We start from the raw sequence: 22,041 nt of genomic DNA on the forward strand, positions 1-22,041 counted from the left end.
AAGCAAGGAATTTATGGTCATTTGGTATTGTGGAGAATATAAGCTACATGTCATTAATTAATTCTGAGGATGAGAGTACAGTTTCGCTTTGGCAAAGGGCGTAAGAATACGCTCTGTGGAAAAGTTAGCGCACTCCAAGAGTGCGCTAACAGATTTAAGTGCATCGCCATTAGCCAATCAACTGGTTCACATCAGACATGTGACACCAGTACTTACTGACAATTATTATTATTATTATTATTATTATTATTATTATTATGTCTTTCTGTGGCGTCTCGACAAAAGACGAACTCCGGAAATAACTCTGTCGGGTTTTTATGGGTTGTGAAAGAGTGAATCCTCTTGCTTTATTGAGGCAAACTTTCCCACGTGCTCCTTGTCCACGTGGTTCAGACACAGCCCTCGCTAGTGACAGTACTGGCCTAAAAATGTCTCGTGGGCAGGTTTGCCTGAATAAAAGCAAGAGTATTTACACTTTCACAACCCATTTAAACATGACAGAGTAATTTCCGAACATCGTCTCCTCCAACAGACGTTTCACATACTGACCTGTTCGCGTTTGTTCGGCAAAGGAGTGGTGGTTGTACCTCCGGTAGAGGCGCCGGCAGTTGAAGCGGAAGTGGTGAAACCAGTGGTCAGGGACTCACCAAAGTCCAGGTCAAGGAGGTCATCTATGTTCACGCCGTCAGTTGCCGCTGAGAGAATGTTACCCAGACTCGCAACAATGTCTGCAAAGTGATGGGTGACGGTGGTTGGTAGATATTTTGAGACTATGTTCTAACTGTTTTAAAGTATGGATTGAAATGATGTAAGTGCGTGCATTCGAGCGTGTATGCGTGTGAGCGAGCGTCTGAGTGAGTGGGAGAGAGAAAGTGTGTGTGTGTGTGTGTGTGTGTGTGTGTGTGTGTGTGTGTGTGTGTGTGTGTGTGTGTGTGTGTGTGTCTGTGTGTGTGTTTGTGTGATAGAGAGAGTGAGTGTGAGAGAGAGATAGCGTGTGCGTATGGGCAGAGACATACATTCTATCTATGTCTCTGGTATGGGTGCGTGTGTGTGTCTGTGGGTAAGTGTGCGTTCGTGCGTGTATGTGTGTGTGTGCGTACGTGCGTGCGTGCGTGCACCCCCTTAATTATCATGAACGTCATCATCGTTATCGTCATTTCTGGAAGCAGAAAAGTATCTCTTCGGTATTCATCATGGTTCATACCTGTAACCTCTCACAAACAGCTTCTTTGGTTCATTACGACAAATATATTACTGGAATTACACACACACACACACACACACAAACACACACACACACACACACACACACACGCGCGCGCGCGCGCGCGCGCGCGAAAACGCGATACCCGTGACAGGTAAATACAAACCATAGTACAGAGCGTTGGGGCATACAGGCTAATCTCAAGGACATGCAGCAACCATAAAATCGTACCGTTTAAAGTGCATCCATACCTTCAGCAGCGGTCATTTCTTGTTCAACGGTCTGCAGACGTCCATCTTCGACCATCAGCTTCAGGGAGTCGGTCATGTCCGCCATGGCTTCTACTGCTATCGACTACACATGGAGGGCCAACATTCATATTGGACAATTGCTACCAAAAACGTACTTTTAACAAACAAAATATATATATATGTACAGTACACAGAATACAGTGTTAGAAAATGGAAACAGTTCTTAGCTGTCATAAAAACCTCTTAGAATGACCTCATGGCGAATATTTTTACCGTGTGCATACCTTTTGTGAATAGCTTTGAAAGAAGCTGAATCATGGTTCTTCAGACATCAAGTACAGAACAACCATTGCTAGCAAATGTGCGATAATGTATAATGCTTTGATCAAGAGAGACATGACAGTTTCCATAGAACCTAGATGACTAGTCTAGACGCCCTGCCCCAAAATTGCACTTTTTTGCAAAATGATAGCAGAAATAACATTCCAAAGCGATATTAAAGAGACATTCTCTTACGTTCAGCTGAATTCACGCTCTTCCGGTCGATTTTGTAAAAAAAACCAAAAAAAACCACGTAAACAAGGATAGGTGATTTACAAAAAAAAACCGTCTAAATTGCACAAAATAGCACCTTCAGTTCAAACTGTTGTTTTAAACTGCAGACAGTTCTGGCACCTTACCTGACACTCTTCTGATATTTCGTCGGTTTGGTCGGTGATGACCTTCACCGCTCGCGCCGTCTGTTGCAACGAATCTAAGGTCAAGGCCGTTGTCATTGACAACGCTTTCACGACTCCTGTTCTCAGCTGGGGGGAAAAGGCAATTCGGGATACATTTTACACTTTATGTATTCACATTTCAATGCTATCTTAGATGTTCTCAAAATGTAATTCAACGGTAGAATGTTTTCTGATAAGATTCAAAGACAACCATGTAAGGTCTACCCGTAAACACAGTAGATGGGACTTTCAACACCATGACACTTATTGTGAATATTTGCATTTCTTGTTGAATGGTGAGTAAAATATCTGATATCGGCCACAAAATGCCGACAAGCTCATTCATGTGAGAGAAGTTCTTTTTCTTGAAAAGTCTGTTACCTCTGTCAAAAACTGCCTCTCTTCTGCGCTCCTCTGCGTTGTTGTAGCAGCCGTTGATGTACTTTTGGTGGTTGTTTTTGTCGTTGCTGTTGTTGTTGTTGATTTGGTGGTTGATTGGCCGGTCGGGGGATAAAGTGTGGCAGTAGGAACTCCATCTGTCCCTTTGGTTGTTGTTGTAGTTGTGGTCGTTGTTGTAGTTGTGACAAAACTGCTCTGCTGAACAGAGTGTGTCAAATGAGTAATTGAGTCTCTAGACAGCTCACTTGCTCACTCAGTAGGTTGGTCAGTGAATAAGTGCTTCTGAGAGAGGGACGCTAACTCACCAACAGACTGAGAAGAGGACTTTTGGGCTTGTTTTTGTCATCAGGGGCGGATTACATCATTTTTAGGGGGGGGGTCCAAATTTCTTTTAGGGACAATTCGACGACGCGAAGCGTTTAGTTGAGGGCGCGAAGCGTTCGAACCTCTTAGGGGGGTCCGGAAAAAGTTGATAAAAACATGGAAAATGGAGCAATCTGGTGCACTCTGAGCCAAGAAACTTGATCGACCTGGTGCAACTTGAGCAACCATATTACCCAAATACTTTCCAAAACCGTCACTTAGAAGAAAAAGGCCGACTCCTGGGGGGAAAATTTGATAAAAATCAAGAAAAATGGAGCAATCTGGTGCAATCTGAGCCATCAGTTTTTCTTTATTCTCAATTTCATTTTTTTAATTTATTTTTGTTTAGGCTGGGGGGAGGGGGGAGGGGATGGTTTACGGAAAACCCGGACCCCCCCCCCCCCCCCCCTCCCCTAGATCCGCCCCTGAGTCATGGTACGAGTGACTTGGTTGTGAAAGACACAGTAAGGAAGAAACAAACAAAATGAAGACATACAAACCAGCCACACTGTTGTGAATTGATCCATGGTTAGTTCAACACAAAAGAACAGAAGGGTTGAATTAAATAAATACAATGAGGGTTTAGACAACAGACTGCAATTTTAAATCAAATAATCAATCAATTAATAAATCAATGAATGAATGAAGGAATTGAGGAATTTATCCAACCCCTGGAACGTGACTGAGCAGGCGACAAGATATGTCGGATCTGCGACATGCAAATACTTATCATCAACCCCTGTATTTTCCTTACCGCTGTGTTGAGCAGCGATGCAAGGGCGACAATCATCTGCTTGGCTTCCTGCTCGCGACCAGAGGTGAGGAAGACGTTGAGATTGCTGCCCTCCCCTTGTGCTAGTGTCTGCATCATCGCTTTGTCCAGTTCTTCTTCAGGCCGTGCTACCTACAGTTTGAAAACAAGAGTTTTGATTATTGTTTTGTCCTTTATTCTATATTTATGAATAGCATACTGCACAATCAAGCCGTAAATAAAAGGAGGCTATGAAAAAGGTAGTTTATAACACACCAAGACACACTTATTACACACTCTCCCTCTCTCTCTTGCTCTCTCTCATATGGCAAAATACCAAGTCAACTAACTCACTATTCCTCTCTCTCTCTTGATTATTTATCATTTAGCATTCATTTATGAATAGCATACTGCACAATCTAGCCGTAAATAAAAGGAGGCTATGAAAAAGGCAGTTTATAACACTCCAAGACACACATAACACACTCTCCCTCTCCCACACCCCACCCCACCCCACCTCTCTCTCTCTCTCTCTCTCTCTCTCTCTCTCTCTCTCTCTCTCTCTCTCTCTCTCTCTCTCTCTCTCTCTCTCTCATTACATATGAAAAAATAACCAGCCAACTAACTCACCCCCGCTCTACGCGCGCTAAGGCCCAAGAAAAAGTTGTATGTTTCTGGTAACATGGCTACAAAAAATAGGGTAGGTAGGTAGGGATTTTTGTTTTTTGTTTTTTGTTTTTTTTTGTGGTCAGGGTAGAAAATAACTATACAGTGACGCAAAGAGACTGGACTTACTATACAAAGAGAAAGAGAACACATTACAAAACAAATGAGACAAAAACTGAAAAGGGATGCGGGGTTATCCCCCTTGTGTCGTTTGCCGTCTGTTACTTTCGTTTTGACGCTTTTTTTCTTTTCTTTTTTTTACAAATGCAATAAAAAAAAGTCTAGGGTCGGCGGGAAAAAACTAGGTAGGGTCGGGTGACCAGAAACATACAACTTTTTTTTGTTGGCCTAAACATGAGATTCGGATTCATGTAATGTTCCATGCACAAAAATTCGAGTTTAAAAATAACAACACGTTTTCCTCGAAATGTAGCCTAATGCACTCACCTGCACAGGCAGAACTTGCTGCACGTATTCTCCGATCGGGTTGGAGATTCGAACCATCATGTCATAGTAATAGGCGTTCTTCTCGAGACCCAGTGGAAGCTGGCTTTCTGGGGTGAAAGGGTCGGTACCATAGTAGAGGAGCTGGTTGCTGGCTTGCTCTGGGGTGTTGATCCAGAACCGGTAGAGTAGCCCTTGGCCGTTGGAATCCTCTTCCCCCGGGTTGAGCCAGCCGACACAGTTGATGACGAACATGGTGTCCAGGACATAACCTGAGAGGATGTATTTGAAGGGGAAATGGGTTTTGATAAATAAATGGGATTTTAGTTTACACGCAGGTCATTTTCCCACAGTCTGTATATGTCACGCGTCACCTGTATATATTCATACGTTGATAATGTCTTGCCCGTCGCTTGTGTGTATGTCCTCTGCCTTCCTCTGAAGTTCAACCGTAAGCCTATATGATTTTTTACAACCGAGTGCTCACCTGTTTTTCCGTCATAAATCCCTAGATTCGTCTAAGTAATTGTGATTAGTCATGCGTAATTTTCATATCTTCTCATTTCTCTCTTTCTCGTCACTTATTTCCTCGCTCTGCGTCTACTCTCTCTCTCCCCATCTTGAACACAAGGCCAGTACTGTAACTGCCCTTGATACGGATCGATCCAAGGGGGGGCAATCTCAGTCATCTCAAAGAGGGAAATCCAAACGCTATCCGCCTTGTTCGATTTTATGGGCTTGGACGATAGAGAAAAATAAGAAAAGCAAACACTGGAGTATACCTGGACGAAATTTCTATCAAGAACGCAGAATTGATTTTTTCTGAGGTTTTTTTTTTGCCGTAAGCGCCATGTTTATCGGAGCAGGAAACTCTTCCAGAGTGAGGCCCCTTTGTTGATGCATGTCAACATCAGATGTGCGAGACGCGATAAACATGGCGCTTACGGCACAAAAAAAACCTCAGAAAAAATCAATTCTGCGTTCTTGATAGCAATTTCGTCCAGGTATACTCCAGTGTTTGCTTTTCTTATTTTTCTCTATCGTCCAAGCCCATAAAATCGAACAAGGCGGATAGCGTTTGGATTTCCCTCTTTGAGATGACTGAGATTGCCCCCCCTTGGATCGATCCGTATCAAGGGCAGTTACAGTACTGGCCTTGTGTTCAAGATGTCTCTCTCCCCCGCCCCAACCCCCGTCCATTTTCCGACGCTCTCTCTCTCTCTCTTTCTTTCTCTCTCTCTCTCTGTAGCTATTGTTCCAACGGTTGCGAATGATGACAAGGCCAATTCAAGTACAGTGACAAGTGACAGTGTCACACAACAACATTCCATAGCAGAAAGATCACGTGAAACACGGAGCCTGGCCACCCCAACACAGCAAACCCCTGCGCTGCCCATTGTGACACAGCAAGGTCAGCCACGTGTGAGAGTGTCAACTCAGGGGTGTGTTACGACGTCATTCGTCTCGCAGACAAAACTGATGGTGTGACGGCGAACGCAAGAAGAAGAAGAAGAAGGGGTGTGTTGTGCTGTGCCGTCACAGATAGCAGACGACGAAACCACTGAAGCTGAACTTGCTGTAACGGACCGAGAGTTTGGACCAGAGGATATTTACGACCTAGCCTCAAACTGCTCAGAGAACTTTCGACCAAAAGAAAAACTGCTAAACAGAAAGAGGAACCGAGCTCTCACAAAAGTTGTCTGTGAGAGAAAAGGTGGAAAGAAGACGCTGATTGCAAGGGGAGACGACTACGTCCTGACATATGACTGCGAAACAGCACAGACATCGTCATTTCGACAAGAAGAAAACATACCCCCATGTGGCACAATTTTACAAGAAACTGAAAGTCATAAACATCTTGGTATTATTATTCAGAATAACGGTAAGTGGGAGTTACATATTAAATCTGTTATAGCAAAATGCCGTACACAAGTAGCTTGCTTACGATTTTATAAATATAGACTGGGCAGAAAAGCTTTAGAAATAATGTACAAATCCTTCATATTGCCACATTTTGATTATGCTGATGTTCTCTGGGATAACTGCCCTAAGGAGTTAGCCACCGAGCTCGAAAGTATTCACTTAGATGCAATTCGAACCATTGTTGGAGCAGTCCTCGGCACAAGCCATCAAAAATTGTACGATGAGTCAGGCTTTATTTCATTACTAGAGAGGCGTAAACGTCACAAATTGATATTATTTCACAAGATCGTTCACCGCAAGGGCCAAACTATTTATTTGCGATATTGCCACCATTGATATCAACTAACAACCCATATCACCGGCGCAGACCTCTAGACAGGAAAGTTCCATCGTTTAAAACTGAATTATACAGAAACTCATTTCTCCCATCTACTACACAACTCTGGAATTCTTTACCAGACTATATAAAACTTAGTGACTCCCTAAGTAAATTTAAGCACTTTTTGTCAAAAAACGATTTAAGTCCGCCGTGTTATTTTTATTCTGGAGATCGCATGTCACAAATAATTCACTGTAAGCTCAGGTTATATATAAGTGATCTTAATAACGATCTAGTGAGACGTCACGTTGCTACAGATGCATCTTGTGACTGCAGATTCCCGTCCGAATCCGTAAAACACTTCATATTCGATTGTCCAAATTATCGCGAAGCACGTCAAGAAACTATACATACCCTCCCTAATCACGTAATTCACCTCCCCCACCTTTTAAACGGAGACAGACAGTATTCTTTAGATTTGAACAGGAACATTTTTTCCACCGTACACTCGTTCATTGAACGTTCAGGCCGCTTTGGGCAAACCAGAATAAATGCTCTACAAGCCGGACAACTTTAACTTCTGCACATCTCCTACCCATCCCTCTTCTTTTATTCATCTTCTTTCCCTCCTTCCTTCCTTTTACTGTCTTTCTTTATAATCATTATGCAACGTTTATTACGTTATTAATAGATTTGGTTTATTGAGACAAATTGTTCAGCCGTTACCGCCTTATATGTTGTACTGTCATGCAGGAACACCACTATAAGCTTCTAGCTTGTTGCTGTTTCTGTGAACTTTGTATACATGTCATGATTGTAACCTTTGTTAAAATAAACTTATGTTTAAACCAAATAGAAAAAAATACCCCCATGTGTCCGGCGCCTGCCTCAAGTCGACCGCAACGCCTTTCAAGAAGAAATCGAACACCTAACCGCTGATCTTCAGGTCGTGTCTGCACTAGTACAGTGCTACCTCCGTTCCATGCCAGACTGATCCTAAACTGCAGGCGCGGTGTTGCGAAATGCCATGTAAAACGCGAACTGCCAGTTCCTGACTTAGCATCCGAGTCAGACGTGTGACGAACGATGCATTATTCTGTTGTCTTTGTTTGTGTTCAAGAAAATCGCGGAGTTCGACTACCCCTCCCCCCACCTTCCCATCTTAAAATGAACCGTGTGTTTATTCAATAAATTGTCTTACGTCTTACGTCTCTCTCTCTCTCTCTCTCTCTCTCTCTCTCTCTCTCTCTCTCTCTCTCTCTCTCTCTCTCTCTCTCTCGCTCTCTTCTCTCTTCTCTCTTCTCTCTCTCTCTCTCTCTCTCTCTCACTCTCTCTCGCTCTCTCTCTCTCTCTTTCTCTCTCTCTCTCTCTCTCACTCTCTTTCTCTCTCTCTCACTCTCTCACTCTCTCTTTCTCTCTCTCTCTCTCTCTCTCTCTCTCTCTCTCTCTCACTCTCTCTCTCTCACTCTCTCTTTCTCTCTCTCTCTCTCTCTCACTCTCTGTCTCTCTCTCACTCTCTCACTCTCTCTCTCTCTCTCTCTCTCTCTCTCTCTCTCTCTCTCTCTCTCTCTCTCTCTCTCCCATCACCGCACTCCCCCTTCACCTCACCCTACCCCCCGGCATCAACAGTCACGTACCAGTTTCAGGTGTAATGGAGCAGTTGCCCCCGTATGGTGGAAGATTTGTGATGAAGCGGTATTCAGAATATCCAGAGGCGTAGCCCTTGATGGTCCCGACAACTCGAAGTCGGTATTCTCGTCCGCCAATCAGAACGTGGGATACAAAAGAAATCCCAGCAGATTTTATACCTATGAAATACAGGTGAACAGGAGTGTGAACCAAACACATGAAACATAAAAAAGCAAAATACAGTTTTAGACCAAAACCAAGACTGTACTGAATCTATCTTCTAAATTACGGTAGCGCAAGGCAAATCATCAAAAAGTACACAAATCAGGAAAATAGCATGAAAACTAGAGAGACAAAAACTTAACGAGAGTACGAAACAGTCAAACTTTTTCTTTGAGGTATTGATCATGAAACTATCGCTGTCCACTGGTTATTTTATTGTATTTTCCCTGCATATAACAAACCTGTTGTAGTTTCGTTGTCCCGAATTTCCACGGGAACCAGCGTACCGTCGTCCATCTCCCAGGACAGTGACCACTCGTAGCTGATTTGGTCCACCAGACGACAGCCCGCACACTCACTGTACAGCGTGAACTCTGAGGAAGGGTTCATCTTGCTCTTACAGTTGCTCACACAGCTGGAAGGAATCAAACAGAGAAGTGGCGTGAGGTAAGGAAAAGATATTATAGACAACACCTGGAGTGACCAAAACACTGGAAAAGTGGGGAGAAGGAAGAAAAATACACTAGAGACTAAAACAACGAAAAAGAATAAAGGAATGACAGACTTTATTCCATGCGTGTATAACAAAACTGAGAAGCTTCACACGGACTCGATTACTAGATTTTCTTGATGGTAATGGGAGCGCTGTATCTCATCCCTTGAGTATAATATACTTGAGGACAAGCTTGACTGGGATTAACACGTCACTACATTTGACGCTTGTAGCCATAAGGCAATGTGCACCGTGAAGTTTATTCCAGTAATCAGATTTATTTCTATGTTAGCCATAAATCAATGTTCACCGTGAAGTTTATTCCAGTAATCATATTTATTTCTAGGTTCTAGTGATCAGAGGAAATGGCGGGCAGTTAAGTGTTTCTTCTGACATGACAGAGTGGACATATATTTACAAAAGAAGCTTTTAAATTTCCTAAAAAAATTTTATACGATGTCAAAATGTAGCAAAGCGTTACGTTATTCCTTTGACTACCTCTAGTTTAACATACAAATGTCTCTCCTTCTTAGGCCTTGGATGTCCAGAACAGATCCTAAATGGTTGAACTCGTACTGATAATCCTACAACCCAACCATGAAACTTCACGCCCTCTAACTCATTCAGTTTCTTATTTAACTCACTCGATGTTCAACTCCGGAGGGTCTCCGGCCACGATGGTGACCGCCTGAACGTACTTGGCCGACCTTCCACTCCCGTCGTCCTTGATCACCTCCACTGTGAAGATGTTCTGGGACTGGTACAACATCACGAAGGAATCCAGCTCCAGGATACCCGTCAGGTTGGAGACGGCCAGTTGCCCCGGGCCAGTTCCGAAGCAGCCACCCGTGAAATTGAAGTCGGTCTGGTTAGGGAACTTGGGAATCTCTACGACTTCCGGGACATCGGGGAGATCTTCTTCACTGGAGCGTCGGCAGAACCATCTGCCACGTGTTGGTGAGAAAGTGATAAGCGATAAGAACGGTGGTCATCTGGTTTTAGCCTTCATAATGATTAAAATGCGAAGGGCAAGGTTACTGATGACTATGACCAAAAAAATGGAACAGACAAAAAGTACGAGGACGAGGACGAAAAACATGTACGTAAAATACTATCATCGATGCACGTCAAATATTATCTCGATGTAGGTAAAATACTACCTCCGCAGAAAATCTCTCTCCGTGAACGTCTTCTCGAGAAAACACTTTGCAAATCAAGTTTTATCTCATCGCTGGAAAGAGAATCCAACGGACAAGAACACATATATATGCAAACAAATATCTGATCGTAAAACTTTAGTGCATCTGAATTTGACTAATCGTATGTATACGTGAGTCACAGTCTTCGTCGCCATTGTCACAGACAGCGACAAAAATTCTTTTTTTTATTTATCAATTCATGCTAACTCCAAAAACTGTCACAAACATTTCCGTCTTCATCGTAATGCCCATCTGCAGTGCATATTTGTTTCTATCAATCAATTGCCAGCAATACACACAAACAAACATTATTATCATATATAGGTTACTGCATAGCTACATCTCATAATTCTGAACACAATACCAAACCAACCTAAAGTACATTCCGGATTTGTCGTCGTGATCAACCACATCCGGGTCATAGGTATCAGTAATGGCGTCCAACCTGAAGGTCTTGTCGTAGCCCACAGAACGACCGTTACCTCCCCTGATTTGAGTTACCAGGGGAGTGGCGTCAATGCGAAAAAAGGCAAAGTCCGAATGCCAAAGACCTGGGATGCCTTTCATGGACACGTTCAAGCTGACCCTGAAAACAAAAACGTGATATTACAGTGCAGTGCCCAAAATTCAAGTGGCATTTGAGAAAATAATTCATTAAAAAAAAGTATCTTTGACTATGAAGCCGTCAAGATGTTGATTTTTGGTATGTGTCCAAGAAAAGAGAAAGTCTTGTCCCGTGTGAAAGTCCGGCCAGATCTGAGATGGTGAGCCGAAGCGTTAACACGAGCAGGAATGTGCCTTTAAATAGCCTACGCTTGGAGATAGACAGGACCAAGCAACTTTATTGCAGCTGAAGCAAATTCGCATTAAAAGGGTAAGTTTTACTTTAATGTTGATACAAACAACATCACATGTGCAGAGGAAGAAGTTGCATGTCGTACCATTCGTAGAAATATAGACAGGACCAAGCAACTTTATTGCAGCTGAAGCAAATTCGCATTAAAAAGGTAAGTTTTACTTTAATGTTGATACAAACAGCATCACATGTGCAGAGGAAGAAGTTGCATGTCTTACCATTCGTAGAAATATAGACAGGACCAAGCAACTTTATTATTGCAGCTAAAGCAAATTCGCATTAAAATGGTAAGTTTTACTTTACAAACATCATATGTGCAGAGGAAGAAATGGCATGTCTTACCATTCGTAGAAATATATATTGTTGAGGGCACTCAGTCTACCAGAACGGTCTCTTTCTAGGTCTTCATACTCAACTAGCTTACCTTAGAGGAGAAACAAATCCGCGGCGTATGACTGTAAATGACTGTAAAAAGAGACGTAACAAGGACTCCACTTCATGTATACTGTCTCTTATCAGTATCAGGGAAATTCGGGGAGGTAAAAGTTGTTGTATTAACAGTTTAGGGTTGAACATTATTCGCATATTTCTGGGACACAAACACGCTCACAAACCGCTCACAGAGGTAAACTCACTTGTAGGAGCCAATCTCGAAGGTGGTGGGAGCGAAGAGAACTTTGAAGAGCCCCGCAACGATATATTCAACACTCGCTCTTCTATAGATGAAGTCCAGGAAATTATCTTGTGTGATGATTTCGTCAATAATCCAGTCGTACTCTGCCACATGTGTCACCTGCGACATTTAAAAAGTCGGTACTTCTCACTGCTGAGATAACAATGTTAACTTAGAGTACAGCATTTGATTGATACTTCCTAAAGAAAACCTACGGATCGTGTTTTCTTCATTTCATCATCTTTTTAGAACAACGTACAAGATCCCTGCATCACCACCCCACCACCATCACTGCTTTTAGTACAACTGCAAGTATCATAACGATCATCATCATTTGTATCCTAAGAACAGATCAACCGAACCAGCACCAACAGCATAGACCTGGGAAATATCATCGGAAAATCATCATCATCATCATCATCATCATCATCATCATCATCATCATCATCATCATCATCATCATCATCATCATTAAAATGTCTGTATGTTCCACATTCAGATCGTAAAGTTTTATTGAACTGAAATTAAACAATTAAATCATCATCATCATCATCGTCATCGTCATCGTCTTCTTCTTCTTCTTCTTCTTTTTTCTTCATCATCATCATCATCATCATCATCATCATCATCATCATCATCATCATCATCATCACCACCACCACCACCACCACCACTTCCACCACCATCACCGGTATCATTGTCGCCAGTGTTGGTGAGCAATCATCGGAAAACATAATCATCGTCAACATCACGATCACCACCTTCTCTTTACTTACCTCACAGTTGACGTCCACCCTGCTCTCAAAGCTGATCCAGGCGGACTTGAGGTGGACGTCGGGACGGTCAATCTGCTGACCACCCCCGTGAAGATGGACCTCAGGGAAGTGACAACTCACTCCGGACATGATGGCAACGTCAGATATCTCCCCTTGGGACACGAGATTGTAAGCAAACACGCGCGCAGTGTAGGTCTGGTTGGATTCATAGACGTGGTCTTGGACCAGTTTCTTGGCTGTTGTCAGGTGGTCTTCCACGGGCTTGAACTCAGAAATCGGAGTATGGGTGTACTTAGAGCAGTAGGACCCACCGAAGACGTATCTGAAACAAGAGACATTGTTGAGCCCAATCTTAAATGTGACTTGAGTTACCTTTACACCAATGTTAAGAGCAGTCAAGCCAAAACATGTGAGTATTGTATGGAGTATCGGTGAACTTAGAGCAGTACGACCCACTGAATCTGTATGGTATAGCCTATATTATAAACAGCCCATGAAACAGTTTGTATTGTATAGAGTATAAACAGTCCATGATACAGTTGGTATTGTATGGAGTATAAACAGCCCATGAAACTGTTTGTATTGTATAGAGTATAAACAGTCCATGATACAGTTTGTATTGTATGGGGTATAAACAGCCCATGATACAGTTTGTATTGTATGGGGTATAAACAGCCCATGATACAGTTTGTATTGTATGGGGTATAAACAGCCCATGAAACAGTCAGTATTGTACGGAGTATAAACAGCCCATGAAACAGTTTGTATTGTATAGAGTATAAACAGTCCATGATACAGTTTGTATTGTATAGAGTATAAACAGTCCATGATACAGTTTGTATTGTATAGAGTATAAACAGTCCATGATACAGTTTGTATTGTATGGAGTATAAACAGCCCATGAAATAGTTTGCATTGTATAGAGTATAAACAACCCATGAAACAGTTTGTGTTGTATGGAGTATAAAAAGCCAATGAAACTGTTTGTATTGCATGGAGTATAAACAGCCCATGAAACAGTTTGTATTGTCTGAAACTGTTTGTATTGTATGGAGTATAAACAGCCCATGAAACAGTCAGTATTGTACGGAGTATAAACAGCCCATGAAACAGTTTGTATTTTATGGAGTATAAGGCACACACAAAAAATAGTCTATTTACGGTATCCCGACCGACCCTATTTTTTCGCGCGACCCTAGACTTTTTTTTGGCATTTGGGAAAAAAAATTAAATAAAAAATTTAAAAAAAAGGTCTTTGTTTTTGGGCAAAATAACTTAAAAATATGTTTTTTGGGAGGAAAATAAAAAAATTAAAAAAATCCCGACCTACCGACCCTATTTTTTGTGGCCTATGATACCGTAAACAGACTATTTTGTTGTTGTTGCTTAAACAGCCCATGAAATGGTTTGTATTCTATGGAGAATAAACAATGTTATGACTTACTCTTCCGAGCCGTCCCCCATGTCCCAGACGAAGCAGGGCTCTGTCCCGGGGCGGGCGAGTTGGAGGGTGAAGTTAACAGTCCTGTACGCCTCTGTGGGTCCATCGTTGGTCAGGGTGTGCATGAGGACTGTCTGGTATAGGACCACGACGACGAAAGCCGTGTCGTAGTAGAGCGCATTGCTCGCATTCACCTGTGGCAACAGAAGGGGAGGAGGTTATACTGAAAATAAACCATACTCTTCTCACAGTGAACAGCTTGTGAGTCTAGTGTGCAGTCATTCATTGAAAACTTCGATAACAATTTGCAGTTGAGGACTTATGTTTGCCATGCCGTCAAATGAAGAAAAAGAAACTCGATTGTATTTAATTTATTACTAATTCGTCAATCCAATCAACGAACTCGTCATTATAAGGAAACACTGTCGATCACTTCACAATATCCTTATTTCGCCAAAGAAATACAGAAGATCATCAAAGCTAGAACACCTTACCACGGAATAAAAAAAAAGGCAACAGATAACTGGTTGTATGTAAAAACAAAACAACAAAAAGTCCTATTCCTAAGGCCGCACAATAGAATAAAGATCGCTGAAGCGTCATTAACCAATCGGTCAATCGAATGTACCGAAACACATTCTCTTCTCTATCTCCTTGCAAACACACACACTTTAACAAGGGGTCGACTCAATCCTTAAATGCAACAAGTCATCACAAGCTATCTCGGATTACTTCTGAACACCCCGAGTCATCACAGATACACAACAAACACACATTACCATCACTCTGTACTGGCCGGGCTGGCTAAACCGGTGACGCATCTCATCAGCTCGAGAAGACTGGGGTGTCTTCCCATCGCCAAAGTCCCACGAGTAGGTGATATCGTTACCAGAGGACTGCGTGGGGAGGAACACCACGTCACGCTCCAGCGGAAAGATGTTGCCCCGCGAACCATGACCGCCCTGTAGTGTGACGTTATGGTCCAGAGGCTGGTACCAAGCTGTGGACTCCACGTCGGCGATCTCTTCCAGAACCCAGATGGTCGCCATGGCAAAGTCATCCGACACGCGGTTGTTGACGAAGAAGGAGAGGTTGAAGAAGCCGCCTTGGTGGTAAGCGTGACGGAACGTCATCCGTGTCTTGTTAAGAACAGTGTTCGTGAAGACTCCTGTCACGTTCGATCCGTCGTCTAAGTCCAGCACGTACTGCGCGTGGCTTCCGAACTCTACAAAGACGTTGACGTCTACAGCGCTGTTCAGCACGATGTATGGTTCTTGTGTGGAAATCTCCACGCCTTTGATGACTGCCTCCACCAAGATGTCAGCCTCGAGCACCTGGTAGCTCAGAAGGTTGGAACAGTTCACCACCACGTGGTTGATGCCTACGACCACTAAAGGGTCCAAAATAGTGAGTGTTAGTTTTAGACTTTGTTGTACACTGATCTCGTCGAGAAAAACAGTGTAGTTTGGAAAGTAGGGTGAAGAGAAATGGCAGGTCACGTCGGTAGGAGGAGCTGAGGTCTGCTTGTACTCCACGTACACTTCCGCCACGCCTGGGGGATAGCTGATGAGGTCTGGGCTGGTGAGAGCTAAGTCCTTGACCTCGTTCAGAACTCGGATAGTCCCAGCCAGCATCGCTTTTGCACTGCTTCTCGCATTGGTTGCGGTGACTGAGATGTTGTATCGCCCAACTTCTGTGTACATGACATTAAAGGACGTCACTGTTCCGCCTTTCATACTGTTGTGCAGCTGGCGCGTTTCTGTTTGGTTGTTCCCGAAGTCTAGTGTCAGGATCAAGTTCGAACCAGCTTCTGATGTCACCGTCAGGCGAAACATATCACCGACTCTTCCGTAGGTCCTGTCCGCTTCGATAGACAGACCGCTGACGGTTTCTTCGGCTATGACTGTTGTATTCAGCTGAAGACTGCTGATGTTGTTTGTGCAAGTGACAAAGACGTTGAACACTCCGAGGTCGTAAGAATGTTCAGTCGTCATTGAGTCAGCATCAGTCATTCTGGTAAGACTGTTGGATTCAGACTGACCGTCCCCGAAGTAGAACAAGCAGGTCATATCTTCCAAGACCAGGGTTGGTTCATCCACACGAACGCTGAACTGAAAAGTAGCGTTGGGAGAGGGTGGTAGGTCTATGGTTTCCAGAACCAAGTCTCTGACCGGTTGAATGACTCGTATTTGAGTCTGATTCTCCACATACCCCTCTGAGTTGCTTGCATTGACCACCACCGTCCATACATTAGGAACAGAGTACACATGTGTCAGGCTGACAGGGGATAGGAAGGACAGGGAGTTTGGATGCGCGTGGTCTACAGTCGTGCCGTCACCGTATTGGACGCTGAAGGTCACGTGAGACCCTTCCCCGACGGAAATGACGATTGTGACGTTGCTTCCGGCTTCGTACACGTCTACAGGAGTTCTGACGAGTAGGTGTTTGATAGGCTGCTGGTTGGATTCGTCAATTACTGTTGGAATATTAAAAATATGTTTTTAGAAACGAAAGAATTTGATTAATGTAGTTCTGTGGGTCCTAGATGCGTTAGTCTTTTTTTTCCATTTTAATTTATCATTTTATTTATGATAAAGTTCGTAATTGTTGTAATTGTAGTAAAAGTCTCAAGTGAGAATTTCAAAGAGCAAATCTAAACATTTCAACAATACAGAGAATTGCATTTATCATACATGTTCACTTAAAGATACTTATGCAAATGCCTGTGGCAACGTACAAAACGTACGAGGCAAACGAAACGTTCCACAGTCGCGCCCACTGTTACAAGTGATTTTATCGTCGTTTTCAAAATGTTGTGAAGTAGGAACTACACAAGGTACGTCAAAACACAGATTCGTGGAGAATATTAAAGTGGCTGTACGATAAGTGCATAGTTTTAATTGTTGCAACAGATTGAAAACGATGGGGAAAAATCACTTGCAACAGTGTCTGCGGCGCGTTTCTTTAGCTTCCTACTGTACAATTTCTTGCAAATGTCAAACACATCCTTACTGTAGCACAACCGTCCTGTCCTGTGAGACTGAGGCGAGTAGTCCACATAGCCCGGGTCACACTGACACGTGTAGCTGCCCTCCTTGTTCTGGCACGTGGAACCCGCCTCTGAACAATCCGACCAGCCCGGCTCGGAGCACTCGTTCACGTCTGCAATAACACGGATATATAGAGATCCACATGAAATATTGTATGCAAGATGGCATCCCAATCAGTGTCATTGTTCTGGGGTGTGTACGGGTTTTATTTTTGTGTTTTGTGTGTGTGTGTGTTTTAACACAGCTGCGCCTATAAAAATGTATGACCTTCAATAATAGAATACGAATATGACTTCGCGTAGTCTTTTTACCAAAAAGTCACTGCCAAAGCTTTATTCATCAAGATTCGTGAAACAGACTTCGTGACTATAAGGCTCAATGGCACGCACATCCGCCTTTCTGTCTTTTCGTGAGTCTTTCTCTCTGTTAAATTAACGTCTAAACTCTTGTGCATTTTGTTTGCGTTCCTGCAATCCCAGTTTGATTTCTTGCATGCTTTCAGTACACTTTGCGCTGAAAGTTACTTCCTTTGTCTCTTACTAGAACAATACATTCAAAGTTTGTACACGTTAAACGGTTTACCAACTGACATATCTATCGGGAACATCGTACGTCGGGTCATAAACTATGACTTTACCACTCAAATTGGCGGACAGGTTGGACAGTATCGCTTCAAGACTGCCCACTGTTTCGCTGGAGTCAGGGGACAGGCGTACGAACAAGCGGTCAACCTCAGAACTGGTGGCTGACCAAAGGGTGTTGCCGAGGTAACTGCTGCCCAATTGCTCTGTCAAAAGCTCTGCCACCTGAGGAGAAGAAAGGGCCATCAACAGCTTCGACCAAAAACTGGACTGATGTCGAATTAATGTCAACATGTATTATTGACCTACACGGTTTGGTAAAACCAACACTTTTTGTTGCTTGTCTACAGTGGTACCTGCCATATGAGACCCATCTGATGACATTATACCTCCCAGTCATGTACACCTTGAGTTGCCCCTTTGTATTTTATATAATTAGCTGTCGTGACAGGTCACCTGCTGGTCCATACGGTGTCCTTTCATCACAGGTACCACTGTATTACATGTCTGTACATATAAAATTAACTAATCATATAATGCCTCGCTGTGACTTTACATGTAGATTTTTTCACAATATATAGAATCGGATGAGTTTCCGTCTCTGACAAATGTTCTGTGTCCTACAGAGTTTGATATTGGAAGAGAATTAAGCCACTAAGCCTTACTTTTTAACGATAAGCAAGTGTGCAGGTATTCACATTTAAAGAAAATACTTATCGAAAACTAGAGAGTCGTCAGACTTACTTACTGAAACGCCAAAATAGTTTCAGGACTATTGCTGACTCTTGATAAGACAAATATCACACAGTGATAAAACACAAGACCGGATCAGAAACCGAAATGTGGTTTTGTTTGTTTGTATGTTGGTGTGTGTGTTTCTTGTTGGTTTTGTGTGTGTATGGTTTTTTTTTGTTTTTTTGTGTGTGGGTTTTGTGTGTGTGTGGGAGGCGGGGGGGGGGGCGTTGGTGAGGTGTTTTTTCAGGCTTACCGTCTTATTTGCATTTTCCGTTGATGGTTCGTCATAATAGTGGATCTCAAACGACTTAGCCTCTGCAACCAGAAGACGTGATACACAAATATTGTAGTTAACAGAAATAGAACGGTTGATGTGACATTTCAATGAGTGTTTTTTTGTTTTTGTTTGTTTTTTTGTTTGTAGGTTTGTAGGTTTGTTCGTTTGTTTGTGTCCTCAAAACATTCAGATATAACATTTGTTGTACTTGTCTAATCAAGGGGGAAAAGTGTTTGTTTGGTGTGTGTAGTGTGTGTGTCTGTGTTTTTTCCAAAATGTTTTATTCAAATAAATAACAACAATTAACAATATCTCATACAATGAATTAAATACAACTTATCGAGTACAACAAGCTAACTTTTTTAACGTTTTGTTCTTCGAACACTCACACAAAAATGCTTCTTATCTGTAACTGCCTATTAAAAATACTTTCCAACGGTAAAAACGAATTTGTTTTTTTATATATAGGGGAAAGGCCCAAATTACCGGACGGGCGCCTAATAACGGACACGCGATATTTCAGAAATAGGAGGTCACAACAACATTTTTTTTGCGCGAAACGATTCAGTGATATCCCCTTACACTTCGCACCAAAATAACATGGCGACTGAACACACGCATTCTGCACGGAAAGTGGTTTTCTGTTTTTCGCACTCTCACTGTAATTTTAGACATTTGCAAACTAAGTGCAGCAAGAAGTTACGACTTTCTAAGATGAATTGATTGGTTGAAGTAGATAGTACATACACTCTATTAGTAAATACCATGCAATACGGGCGGGGATATAGCTCAGTTGGTAGCGCGCTGGATTTGTATTCAGTTGGCCGCTGTCAGCGTGAGTTCGATCCCAGGTTCGGCGGAAATTTATTTCAGAGTCAACTTTGTGTGCAGACTCTCTTCGGTGTCCGAACCCTCCCCCCGTGTACACTACATTGGGTGTGCACGTTAAAGATCCCACGATTGACAAAAGGGTCTTTCCTGGCAAAATTGCTTAGGCACAGTTAATAATTGTCTACCTATACCCGTGTGATTTGGAATAATAGGCCGTGAAAGGTAAATATGCGCCGAAATGGCTGCAATCTACTGGCCGTATAAAATTTCATCTCACACGGCATCACTGCAGAGCGCCTAGAACTGTACCCACGGAATATGCGCGATATAAGCCTCATTGATTGATTGATTGAATACGACGTATTAAATGAACGCATTTTTAAACAGCTGCATCGTAACTCCAACTAGTGGGGTTTTCCAAATACCGTCCACCACGTGCGCCCAAATAACGGACTATGTAATATAAATAGGTCCCTGGTAATATGTAATAAATATATATATGTGTGTGTGTGTGTGTGTGTGTGTGTGTGTGTGTGTGTGTGTGTGTGTGTGTGTGTGTGTGTGTGTGTAGTTGAACGTGCGGTTAATTCGCTTGACTAAAAATAACGCATAACCCTCTCTCGAGAAAAAGATACATATCTTCATAAACACTTGCTTTTTGCTGACAAAAGTTGCAAAAACCAACATAATAATTAAATGTAAAAATACATGAACGTTCACGAAAAAGAAAACGGTTGCAATTGTTAATTAAAACATGGTTTCAGCAACTTTTGTTACTCTATTAAGCAGCGAATTTCGTGTCCGGATTTTGGTGACCCCCTGTCCGGATTTAGGCAGTAGGTTTCCCAAAACCGGACAATTTGCCGAAAAATTCAAACCTTAATAACTTTTAAAGTATAACAGATTTTTTCAATTTTTTTCAACATGAAGATAAAGGTAGGTTAGATCTACAATAATCCGTTTTCAAAATTGCGCTATGTTATATACTTTGTGAGAAAAATGGGTTTAACCTTAAGTGTCCGTTAATTGGGGCCTTTCCCCTACTAACGCACATCTTTCCGATTAAGATAATGTGGTTCAATTTATACATAGTTGCCTTTTTCACCATTACAAAATGCATACCAAATAAAACATCACTAACTAACTGTGTGTGTGTGTGTCTGTGTGTGTATGTGTGTGTGTGTCTGTGTCTGTATGTGTGTGTGTGTGTGTGTGTGTGTATGTGTGTGTGTGTGCGCGTGCACGCGCGCGTGTGTGTGTGTGTGTGAGTGTGTTAGCTTGCGTGCGTGCGTGCATATGCTTGAGTGTGTGAGCATACGTATGCGTGTGTGGGTGCGTTCTTGCGTGCGTGCAGCGATTGAGTAAGTTTGTGAATGAGTCAGTGAGAGCGGTCACCTAGACAGGTGTGACGGTCAGCCTGGTAGAAGTCCAGCTGGCACACACACGAGTAGTTCCCCTGCTCGTTGACACACGTCGAGTACTCCGTGCAGGGTGACGACTGGCATTCGTCAATATCTTCCATCACACAGAAACACAAGCATATGAAAAAAACGTTTGCACAGAGCTAGCTAGGCCCGTAAGATATCATAATATCATAATGTAAAAAACATAATTTCAATTATACGCATAAAATAGTCTCTCGTTCTTTGTACGATTATTGATACAAAATTTAAATTTCAAAAAAATGCCAAAGATGGCCGTTTTATCATGTGCTAAGAAACAACCGCTTGGTCTTTGTTTGAAAGAAGATACTTGGACATCGAACATGTCTATTACTATACGACGCACCAAGAAACAGTTCCATCGTCATTACTTAAAGGAAAAGGCTGTATTGTGTTCACTATGCAAGCGCTGTATGAGTTACTAAAGCTACTCTTACACTGTGCCGAATTGACCTTGCGAATACAATTTTCCAATAATTCACAATGATCGGGACATGGTCGCAAGACATTCGTAAATGTTCTTAACCATTCGCCACCATTCGTCTCTTGTTTTGAACATAGCAACATGTTCCTAATATTCGCAAAGAAGTCATATTCTTAACTTTTTTGCAACGTACTTGTAAGATTTTGCAAGACATTCGTAATCATCGCAATATATTCATAACGCTCGCAAGACATTCGCAACCATTCGTTATGCCTGTCTCACACCGTGCTGAATATCCTTGCGAACATTCGTAATCATCGCAATGTATTCATCAGGCTCGCAAGGCATTCGCAAACATTCGTTATGCCTGTCT

General features: G+C 42.5%; 2 protein-coding genes across 2 annotated transcripts in view; both read right to left on the bottom strand.

Annotated features, from left to right (window-relative positions):
• LOC138952696 (polycystin-1-like protein 2) overlaps window positions 1-16,163 on the bottom strand; it is a 65,131-nt gene extending 48,968 nt beyond the window's left edge. The window contains exons 1-14 of the mRNA XM_070324397.1: window positions 15,108-16,163; window positions 14,331-14,522; window positions 12,888-13,259; window positions 12,074-12,231; window positions 10,956-11,168; window positions 10,028-10,327; window positions 9,133-9,305; window positions 8,677-8,847; window positions 4,801-5,069; window positions 3,663-3,840; window positions 2,509-2,768; window positions 2,136-2,261; window positions 1,456-1,558; window positions 550-728 (exon numbers count right to left, since the gene is read on the bottom strand). Coding sequence (XP_070180498.1) covers window positions 550-728; window positions 1,456-1,558; window positions 2,136-2,261; window positions 2,509-2,768; window positions 3,663-3,840; window positions 4,801-5,069; window positions 8,677-8,847; window positions 9,133-9,305; window positions 10,028-10,327; window positions 10,956-11,168; window positions 12,074-12,231; window positions 12,888-13,259; window positions 14,331-14,522; window positions 15,108-16,163 — 3,750 coding nt within the window. The remainder of the gene's footprint in view (window positions 1-549; window positions 729-1,455; window positions 1,559-2,135; window positions 2,262-2,508; window positions 2,769-3,662; window positions 3,841-4,800; window positions 5,070-8,676; window positions 8,848-9,132; window positions 9,306-10,027; window positions 10,328-10,955; window positions 11,169-12,073; window positions 12,232-12,887; window positions 13,260-14,330; window positions 14,523-15,107) is intronic.
• A 77-nt stretch (window positions 16,164-16,240) lies between these two features.
• Window positions 16,241-22,041, bottom strand: part of LOC138952703 (serine-rich adhesin for platelets-like) — a 58,939-nt gene continuing 53,138 nt past the window's right edge. The window contains exons 25-30 of the mRNA XM_070324408.1: window positions 21,198-21,317; window positions 18,948-19,009; window positions 18,016-18,184; window positions 17,341-17,490; window positions 16,370-16,804; window positions 16,241-16,251 (exon numbers count right to left, since the gene is read on the bottom strand). Coding sequence (XP_070180509.1) covers window positions 16,241-16,251; window positions 16,370-16,804; window positions 17,341-17,490; window positions 18,016-18,184; window positions 18,948-19,009; window positions 21,198-21,317 — 947 coding nt within the window. The remainder of the gene's footprint in view (window positions 16,252-16,369; window positions 16,805-17,340; window positions 17,491-18,015; window positions 18,185-18,947; window positions 19,010-21,197; window positions 21,318-22,041) is intronic.

Source organism: Littorina saxatilis, linkage group LG2, assembly GCF_037325665.1.
Source record: "Littorina saxatilis isolate snail1 linkage group LG2, US_GU_Lsax_2.0, whole genome shotgun sequence".
Classification (NCBI taxonomy): domain Eukaryota; kingdom Metazoa; phylum Mollusca; class Gastropoda; order Littorinimorpha; family Littorinidae; genus Littorina; species Littorina saxatilis.